At 37.8% G+C, this 10547-nt stretch overlaps 1 protein-coding gene across 1 annotated transcript in view; it reads right to left on the minus strand.

Annotated features, from left to right (window-relative positions):
- Nucleotides 1-10296, minus strand: part of irak4 (interleukin-1 receptor-associated kinase 4) — a 10847-nt gene extending 551 nt beyond the window's left edge. Inside the window, exons 1-10 of the mRNA XM_062992941.1 lie at nucleotides 9876-10296; nucleotides 6484-6629; nucleotides 5861-6049; nucleotides 5262-5422; nucleotides 3922-3986; nucleotides 3690-3804; nucleotides 2844-2953; nucleotides 2473-2659; nucleotides 1210-1272; nucleotides 593-748 (exon numbers count right to left, since the gene is read on the minus strand). Of these exons, the coding sequence (XP_062849011.1) occupies nucleotides 593-748; nucleotides 1210-1272; nucleotides 2473-2659; nucleotides 2844-2953; nucleotides 3690-3804; nucleotides 3922-3986; nucleotides 5262-5422; nucleotides 5861-6049; nucleotides 6484-6629; nucleotides 9876-10036 (1353 nt within the window). The 5' untranslated portion in view covers nucleotides 10037-10296. The remainder of the gene's footprint in view (nucleotides 1-592; nucleotides 749-1209; nucleotides 1273-2472; nucleotides 2660-2843; nucleotides 2954-3689; nucleotides 3805-3921; nucleotides 3987-5261; nucleotides 5423-5860; nucleotides 6050-6483; nucleotides 6630-9875) is intronic.
- Nucleotides 10297-10547: the final 251 nt, after the last annotated feature.

The raw sequence follows: 10547 nt of genomic DNA on the forward strand, positions 1-10547 counted from the left end.
ACCTGCCAGTGTTTGGTTCCTATGCACAGCCGTATCGTGTAAGGACAGCCACGCTAAGTTCCATGTAATTGAACTCTGACCCAGTTTGCCGCTGACCTTTTCAAAGCGCCTCCAATGAGACGAACTGTTTGATATGAAGTGGTTAAAGGCAGTACAAACGATGTTTAAATTGAACAAAGCCTAACATGATTTATTGTACTAAAACAATGACCAGGAAATTTAATTCGTAGTGAGAACTTGTGACCAGTAATAACGTAGAAAACTTTATTGTTCCTATGTCGTTATTGTAGTACATCAAGATACGTAAAAATTTTTTTTATGATAAGCGGTTTAGACTCTCTTGAAAAAGCTGTTTCGTAGCGTTTCTCAGCACCCTGATCTATAACGCAAGTTTAAAAGTGAAACAGTGAGGAAAATACAGCTAAACACAGATGTATGTGGATGGTTTAAAAGTGGATTTGACGGTTATTTCACACAAATGCATATTCGTGTTGTGGAACACTTTGATGACGTTTTACCGCACCGCTCAATCAAAAATGCTTCCCATGTGAATGCACCCTAATATTTTGGTTGATTGTTGTAGAAAACATACCTCTTTTAGCACAGGTCTTCGGTTCTTTCTTTCACTCAGACACTGACAGGCCACACTATTCATCTTTCCTACTGCATCCATATCACAATCCAGCATTTTCTTATCCACAAACTCCTCCAGTGTAATTTCTTCATTTATCTCATTCGTCATCTCCATCTTTAAAGTAAATAAATAAATACTGTATATAAATAAAGAACATATTTAACATTTTGTTAAAGCTCTTAATACATATGACATACACAGGGCATTAACCACAATTGAAGTTTACATACTTATAAGAGACAATAACTTAGTAATAACAGTACTATTGCTATGTATTTTAACCATTTCTCTAAACCTTTTTTTTTCTGTGGCACAATGACTGGAATCCATGCATTTGATTTAAATTAAATTTATTTGATCAATTTATTGTGTGTTTTATAAAAGTATGTTGGGTCAAAATATGCATACGTCTGAAACTATGCAAACCGGAGATCTAATGACTTACTGAAATACAAATATCTAGTTTGAGTTTTCTTTCTAACCTTGGCAAACCACTCTTACTTGTACTTTTTAATGCATGCAAAATTTTCCATTAAAATAAAACATTTTAGGCTCCCAGCTGAAAAAATACTAACCAGAAGCTTCGGGTCCCGGTTTTCATCAACAGGAGGAAGTCCAGACAGAATTTCCAACAGCACCTGCAAAACCAATTTCATGTTTAACTAAGTACTTATGTTTACTTTTTTGGCTACATACAAAACTGTGTCTATAATAGTCATTGACATTAGTGAACATGAAAAGACTTTAATCTGACACTGCTAGATTTTCAGTCTTGAACTCCTTGTTTAAGGTCTTATTTGAAATTTATATTATTTTATTAATTCTATTACTTCCATTAATTTATATTGAGCAGCTTAACAGCCATAGAAAAAAAAATGTGTTACGGTGGTGAATTTGCCAATTTAAAAAACTGGTTGTTAAAAGGAAGGGTAAGAGGTAAACATGTCCTGTTCCAAAATTTTTCGTGAACATGTTGCAACCATTAAATTAAGAATAAAAGTTTACACTGATTAGCCAAAACACAATACCTATGACAATGTGCATGACAATACCTATTTTGTAATAACTGTGCATGTCACAGTCGGTGATGTATTAAATGTTGGGCTGATAAAGACCTGAGTTACTCTGATATATCTACAAAACAGCAAGGGGTGCTCATTTACATTAACATTACAGTTACAGTTTACATACATTACAGTATACCCTCTGAGCAATAGAAGGTTAAGGGCCTTGCTCAAGGGCCCAACAGCAGCAACTTGGCAGTGGTGGGGTTTGAACCAGCGACCCTCTGATTACTAGCCCAGTACCATAACCACTAGGCTAGAGCCTGTCTTGCTTAGAAGTAAGAACTCACTGACAGTGGTCTGAGGAGGGATAAGCCAGAACCAGGGTGTTGGGTGGCTCATTGATGCCAGAGAACAAGAAGGCTATGATGTCTGCTACAGACCTACAGAGAGGCTACAGATGTCACAGGAGTCCATGTTTTGGTGGGTCAGAGTTGTTTTTAACAACATAAAAGTCCTAATGTTTTGGCTTATGTTTTGTTACATACAAAAAAAAAAAGAAATAAATGAAGTTGATTTGTTAAAACATTAAAAATCTTGGATTTGGTTTTTAACTGAATAGAGGGCAAAAGGATTTGCAATTTATTTTTTGTACTGTCCCAACTGTATTAGAATTTGTTTTGTAAGTGTAGAAATATAAAATAACAATCAAATAAAACAGTTGTATTACATAAATGTCTGAATAACAAACACTATTATTAAATTAGCCATTATGTGTTAACTGTCACATTCACAACCAGCCTCCAAACTCTCTTTAAATGTAGTTTAGCATACCACTCCAAAGCTGAACACATCTGATTTTGGAGTGATCTCTCCTCTGAGGGCTTCTGATGCCATGTAGGCTGTCGTACCCACAATTCTCTCTGTAATCACTGTTGAAAATGAATGCTTAGAGGATGCACGAGTTAAACCAAAATCTGAAATCTTGGGAATTAAGGATTCATCCAACAAGATATTGCCACTAAAGGAAAAAACAAACATAAAATAATTAGTAACACTACCAACTGTTTCATGCTGCTTTCATATCACTGAAGATAAAAATAAATACAGAAATATTATACAGCTGACACTCTGCTCAATTCATAATAAGTACCAGCATGCTATGGTTGAAATAAGCAACTAGGAACAAAGCAGCTGTTCAATACCTCTTTACATCTCTATGTATATGGTTGTTGTGATGAAGGTACTCAAGGCCTCGAGCTGTTCCAAGTGCTATAGAACACCTCAGCTGCCAGGAAAGAGGCTTACTTCCATCCTGAACAGAGATTCAACCAACAAACATGTTTTTATAAGTATGTGGACACCTGCTCTTACACAGTCAAGCCGGAAAGTCTGCACACCACTTTCCCCTTCTCCACATTTTATTACATTACAGACTCTATAGTTATATACATTATTCTATAATAGATTCTACACATTATTCTATAATAGATTGAGTTCATTTTTTGTCACACAATTCTGAAAGCAGGTTTTTAGACATTTGTACTATTAAAATTAAAATGTAAAATATATGTACACAAGTGTGCACACCATTTGATATGACACCCAAAAGTGAGCTGAGGTGCATTTTGTTTTCACTGATACTGCTTGAGATGTTTCTACAATTTAATTGGAGTCCACCTGTGGTAAATTCAATTGATTGGACATGATTGGGGATTGCCAACACCTGCTTATATAAAGTCCCACAGTTGACAGTGCATATCTTCTAGCCTGTGACACATGGAAATGAGGCCTGCACCTTAACACTATAGATCTATTATTATTATTATTATTATTATACATTAGCAGCTGGTTAGTTTATGTATCTGGCTCATGATGCTGGCCTCTGGATATAAAAAGGTAAAGAACCACTGGATTAGACCGTTTTAAATAGACTACAATAATACAGCAATGCTTGTAACATCCTCAGTGAATATTTGGTTGGATATTATTTGTGACACAGTAGTGCTAATTGCATCAAATTAAAAGAAAAAAACACTGATTTAACTTACCAGACAGGCTAGTCGATCCAGTAAAGAACCATTACACATATAGGCATAGACTAAACATGGGTGCTGGCCATCAATGGAATATCCAACCATATTCACCAGATTAATGTGGTGTAACCTGAAACACGTAATTATATTCCATGAACAAGATGTTTCAAAAACAAAATAAACAGTAATAACAGCTTAGATATACCCAAATACCAGAAGGTCAACTAAAACTTTCTTTACTTTGTACCTCTTAAGTGTTTGAATCTCTTGATCAAATTGAGTCTTCAGTTCATCAGGAGGCATGTCTTCTACCTGCCAGATGAGAGCAGAGAAACAACATATTTTATTATAGAGACAGATTAAAAACAAAACCTCCCCTGCACAATGGTTCATGATCTTCAAACACAATATGTTTTAAAGTTACTATGCAGGTGTAAAATAAAATGCAATTTATTTTCTGATAGAGACTATACACTGATCAGCCATAACATTAAAACCACCTCTTTGTTTCTACACTCACTACAATTTATCAGCTCCACTTACCATATAGAAGCACTGCTTTTACCCTGTTCTTCAATGGTCACGACCCCCACAGAGCAGGTATTATTTAGGTGGTGGATGATTCTCAGCACTGCAGTGACACTGACATGGTGGTGGTGTGTTAGTGTGTGTTGTGCTGGTATGAGTGGATCAGACACAGCAGCGCTGGGGTTTTTAAATACCGTGTCCACTCACTGTTCATTTTTTTAGACAGAGACGATTGCTCATCTATTGCTGCTGTTTGAGTTGGTCATCTTCTAGACCTTCATTAGTGGTCACAGGACGCTGCCCACGGGGTGCTGTTGGCTGGATATTTTTGGTTAGTGGACTATTCTCAGTCCAGCAGTGACAGTGAGGTGTTTAAAAACTTCAGCAGCACTGCTGTGTCTTACCCACTCATACCAGCACAACACACACTAACACACCACCACCATGTCAGTGTCACTGCAGTGCTGAGAATGATCCACCACCCAAATAATATCTGCTCTGTGGTGGTCCTTGGAGAGTCCTGGACATTGAAGAACAGCATGAAAGGGGGCTAACAAAGCATGCAGAGAAACAGATGGACTACAGTCAGTAATTGTAGAACTACAAAGTGCTTCCATATGGTAAGTGGAGCTGATAAAATGGACAGTGAGTGTAGAAACAAGGAGGTGGTTTTAATGTTATGGCTGATCGGTGTAGAGCCAACACATTATCTGACACATTTGAAGTTTTCTCTGTAATTTGGTCTGTGTGGTTATGGATGACAGACTGTACATGTCTATGTAGCATTTATACCTAGTGGATCAAAAGTAGGAAAAAGACCACAAAACAGTTCAGTGTACTTAATGTCTTAATTTTAGTACAGAAACAACTTTAATTACGTTTATTTAGTATAACCTGTTATTTATTTAATAATTCCTACATCATGATTATGGTCAAATCAGAAACGCCTTGGACATGACAAGTTCATTACTGGACACCACTTACTATTAATTGGTAATTGTCATAAGTCAGATAAAAAATATCTGCACTGGTCTTAATATACAATGTTTACATACTTACTAAATTCAGTTTCTTTACTGCTACAGGTGTGCTCTTGAGCAGGCCTTTAAAAACAATTCCAAATCCACCCTCTCCAAGTCGGTTGCCTCCCGCTGAAACTGGGTGATCATTCCAGTTGCCAGTAATCTGAGTCAGCTCGTTATATGTAAACTTGTAAAACCCTACATTCGGGAGAGAAAAGAATGTAATTAGCCTTTACTGCAGCTTGTTAGTAAATGGAGTGGCTGAAACACCTAAACTTAGTAATTCAAAGGGGTGTCCATGTGTTGGTGCAATCACTTAAAATAAAGCAATCGAAAAATAATCAAATTTATGGCATTACTGGGATATTTTCTGCTGAGATGAATGACCAAGACAATGGGAAGATTTTAGGGGAGTCACATTCAATGGTTTTGCAGAAATCTCTTTTATGACATGGCTTTTAAATGATTGACCAGAAAACTCCAAGAGGTATAGGAGAAAAGAATAAAAAAGCACTACCATCACCAGTTTTTGTCTCAAATCTGACCCAGACTGAAAATAATTTTTATTTTATTACTCTGTAAGTATATAATTATAAATTGTGTATCAGAACAGCACATGCATAAATTAAGTCATACCTTCTTCATCAGGCTCTTGATCCTCCTCTGGTCCTGTACTGCTGTCAGATGCTGTGTACAGTATATCTTCCTGTACTGGTGATTTACTCAGTCTAATCCCACAAGGTTGGGTCTGTTGCTGATGGTATTCAGGGACAGGGCATTTTAATGCTGTCCAATTTGTAGAAACAGCTGGTGGTGCAGCTATATCTAGTTTCAAAACCAAACATTTATGAAGTCATTATATGACAAAAAGACCTATAATAAATGAAATAATAATTAATGTTTCTATAAATAACTGAGTAGACATTTGGATAGTGTTTCTCCATAATGTATGTTTGGGTCTTCGGGCTTCTTTTCTTAATGGCATGTTCATTATTCCTCTAATTGTATCCATCTTTTCCCATTTCCAATTTCAATTGTCCAAATTAATTACTGAAATTATTTCTTATTATTATAATTGTGATGTAATTGTGTTTTTGTAAACCATTTGAAAAGACAAAAATTGCAAATGGTGCTTTTCTTTACCAATAGTACTTATAACACCTGTAAACAGAGCTTAAATCTATCCTCATTATAATCATATTTGATGACTTAAAATTATTTGATAGCTGTAAAATAACTTGTTCAATTTATTTTTTCACCTGGCAGTAGTACTGTTGCAGGAGCATTAAGCTTGTGTTTTAGAAGAATGTCCACTAGTTCCCCCACCGTGCAGTTTGTGGTACCCCAGTCATATAACAGCTCCACAGTAGGACTTTTACCCTTAGCCACCAAACTCTCAAATCTCCTGTAAAGAGAAAAAACCCACAAGCAATAATGTTAGTCTGTACAGACTGTTCATCGCAAAGTTAGAGGACAGACTGCAATGTCACGCACCATCAAGATTTCATAACGTGCTCCTTGACAAATAAAGATGAGCCAACAGTAATTTTCACACTGAACATGGAGAAAAGATAGAACTGCAAAGAACTGTCAGAGGATGTGAGTGCCAAAATTGTGCAAAAGCATGGACAATCTCATGTTCCTGTGGGCGGCACAATGGGAAGAACTGTCGCCTCACAGCATCGATCCCCAGATGGGGCGGTCCGGGTCCTTTTTGTGTGGAGTTTGCATGTTCTCCCTGTGTCTGCGTGGGTTTCCTCCCACAGTCCAAAGACATGCAAATGAGGTGAATTGGAGAACGACTAACTACCGTGTAACCAAAGAGTGTAAAACATGATGTTAAAATCCAAATAAACAAACAAACAAACATGTTCATGTGTCCAATGCATTAAGAAGTTTATAGTTCATGGTACTGTAGCTGACCTCAGTGGATAATAATTTAAATGTAGTTGCCTAGTGGTTAAGAAACTGGATTAGTGAAGTCCCACCACTGCCAGGTTCCCACTGTTGGGTCCTTGAGCAAGGCCCTTAACCCTCAATTGCTTAGACAATATACTGCCACAGTACTGTAAGTCACTTTGGATAAAAGTGTCTGCTAAATGCTGAAAATGTAAACGTAAAAGCTGTATAAAGTACTTTCATCAATCTCCAAACAAATTCAAGCAGACCTGCAGACACAGGGTAAAACAGTATCAGCTCACACTATCTATTGTCACCTGAATAAATAAGATACTGGGAAAACCCCACTGCTGACACAGATGCATAAGCAACCTACAGTAAAACATGGTGGAGGTTCACTGATGTTTTGGGGTTGCTTTGCTGCTTCTGGCACTAGATGCCTTGACTGTGTGCATGGCAACATGAAATCTTAGGACTACCTAAAAATTTTGGTGTGCGGTGTCTGGGTCTTCCAAAGAGCAAATCCTTGAAAGCAGTCAATACAAACGAGGATATTATAATATATTAAAACAATAAAATTATTATTCTGCCAGTGTTGTTCTTTAAATGCCATTCATTTGAAATAATTATTATAATATTTAATAATAGTTTTTTAGACACACAAGGACAAGTTCCGTTCTCCTGGCAACCGCCAAACCCAGACTCGTTCATCGGATTGCCAAACGGAGAAGCATGATTCGTCACTCCAGAGAACACGTCTTCACTGCTCTAGAATCCAGTGGCGGTGTGCTTTACACCACTGCATCCGATGCTTTGCATAGCGCTTGGTGATGTAAGGCTTGGATGCAGCTGCTCGGCCATGGAAACCCATTCCATGAAGCTCTCTACGCACTGTTCTTGAGCTAATCTGAAGGCCACATGAAGTTTGGAGGTCTGTAGCGATTGACTTTGCAGAAAGTTGGCGACCTCTGCGCACTATGCGCCTCAGCATCCGCTGACCCCGCTCTGTCATTTTACGTGGCCTACCACTTTGTGGAGTTGCTGACGTTCCCAATCACTTCCACTTTGTTATATTATAATAGTTGACTGTGGAATATTTAGTAGTGAGGAAATTTCACGACTGGACTTGTTGCACAGGTGGCATCACGGTACCACACTGGAATTCACTGAGCTCCTGAGAGCGACCCATTCTTTTACAAATGTTTGTAGAAGCAGCCTGCATGTCTAGGTGCTTGGATTTATACACCTGTGGCCAGGGCTGGACTGGGAACAAAATTCAGCCCTGGACTTTTTTCTTGACCAGCCCACTACAAGCACATTGCGCCACACATATCACCCCCTAATCAAATGTTAGATGATTGATATTAATAGTTTTCATCTATCTTACCACTAAAGTTAATAACTCACTATATTAAAAATTAAAATAATAAAAAAATAACTACAAACAAATATATATATTTCCAACACTTTCTTTTGGGATTAATAGTTCTATCCATCTATCACACACATAAAATTTACAATTTCTTAAATGGTTCTATTGGATTTCCCCATCCTGTCTCATTAAACCGCAAGAAATAAAATTAAACCTTTCTTTCATTAAACCTTTAACACTGGTAAATATGCTTTTTTTACACTTTTATTTACACGTGATTCACGTTTGTTCCAAATTAGTGCATTGCTCCGATGAGCAAAGAAATAAATACTTTATATGTTGACAAGGGAAATTAACCATGTGAGCTATGCACATAATCACTCAAAAAAATGTCCTGAACACCTGCATTTTCCTTTTCTGTATTATAGAGGACAAGATAGTGTTTATTTTTTCTGAGGAGCAGAGACTAATGGTACCATCTCAAATTATATCCACCGCCCTATGTAGTGCACTATGTTGGACATGATATCATAGAACTTTCACAAGAATCGTCCTTAAAACGGCTGGTTTAAAGCCCCTGATATCCAACAGTAGCTTAGATAACTACTTATTAATCATTCAGCGACTGTTAAAAGAAATGTTTTGTACTGTTAGGAAGTACCCTAAGTAGGGCATAGGCGACATTTGAGATGGGCCCACAGTCTCTTCTTAAACGGCTTTACTAACGAAGCAGAGTCACTGAACACTAACTTTTCCTTTTCTGCTCTTTGGCTATGCTGTAGTTCCTCACTGCCAAACAGGTTGTCCAGTTTCCTGCACTTTTCTGCATCTGCTTGCAGCTTTTTCTGTTTTTTAATCACGGGATTTTTCTGCACCTCCTTTACGCTTTTTCGACCCTTTCTCCATCTCGCACTCATTCATGGCTTTTGTACCGGTGCTTGTGATTGCGGTTTATCCTGGGGGAGGGACATTTCTGTGATTGGCCAATGGACATGCAGTGAGGATACTGTGGTGGGCTAATGCACACTTCAGGATTATTATTCAGGAATATTAAAACAGAATTTATTTTTCACTCCCTCTCAGCGGCCCACATACAGAGCGGCCCACCGGGAAAACTCCCGACCCTCCCGATGGCCAGTCCATCCCTGCCTGTGGCCAATGAAGTGATTGTAACACCTGAATTCAATGATTTGGATGAGTGAGTGAATACTTTTGGCAGTATAGTGTACGTCACTGGCATTTATCGCGAATCGATTCCTAAAATGATTCCTGCTCGATACAGAATCGATTTGCCCATCCACCCGTTACCTTATCTTAAATACTTTACTTTCTACTAATGATACCGGGCATAGGTAAGGTTTTCATGGAGTGCTACAGTACCTGAGGTGTAGCTGGGTGTACCTCGGCTCCCCAGTCTCTTTCTTTATGTCGACCAGAACAGTTTTCCACCCATCCTGTGGGTCCAGAAAGTCAGAAAGTGTTCGCAGAGTGGAGTGGTTCAGTTTTCGAACCAACGTGTCCGAGTTTATACTGGAGCTCATACTCGTTATTATTAACTGTATGTCTTCCGAATAATACTAAACATACGAATATCACAGATTTAAAAGCACAAGTAAAACGAACACATTAGCTCAGAGGCTAACAAATACAAGCCAGTTCCTTAGCTTCGTGTGTGGGTTTTTCCCACTTTAAGAAACTTCCTCAGTTGCAGGTCATTTCCCCTTTAACTGTATCAACACAGTTCTGCTGTTTATGCGGAAATCAGGCTATATACATTACTCATAGTTTTAGTAGTGACCTATTTAAGTCTTTATTTCTACAGGGTTACTATCTCCAAACTATATTCCGTAAAGACAACTGACTGATCATAAAGACGGCCCAGTTTTGTATTATAGGCGAGATATTTGTGTTTTTAACACAGTTTTATTCTGCCCTCCAGTGGTGCCATTTTAAATCGTTGCACTTCTCACTAATCCACTGTCATACAACCTGCTTCTAGAAGTTTCTAGAACTAAAAAATGAATATCAATACAGTACAAACGCTATTAATAG

This window comes from Trichomycterus rosablanca, chromosome 1 (assembly GCF_030014385.1).
Source record: "Trichomycterus rosablanca isolate fTriRos1 chromosome 1, fTriRos1.hap1, whole genome shotgun sequence".
Classification (NCBI taxonomy): Eukaryota; Metazoa; Chordata; class Actinopteri; order Siluriformes; family Trichomycteridae; genus Trichomycterus; species Trichomycterus rosablanca.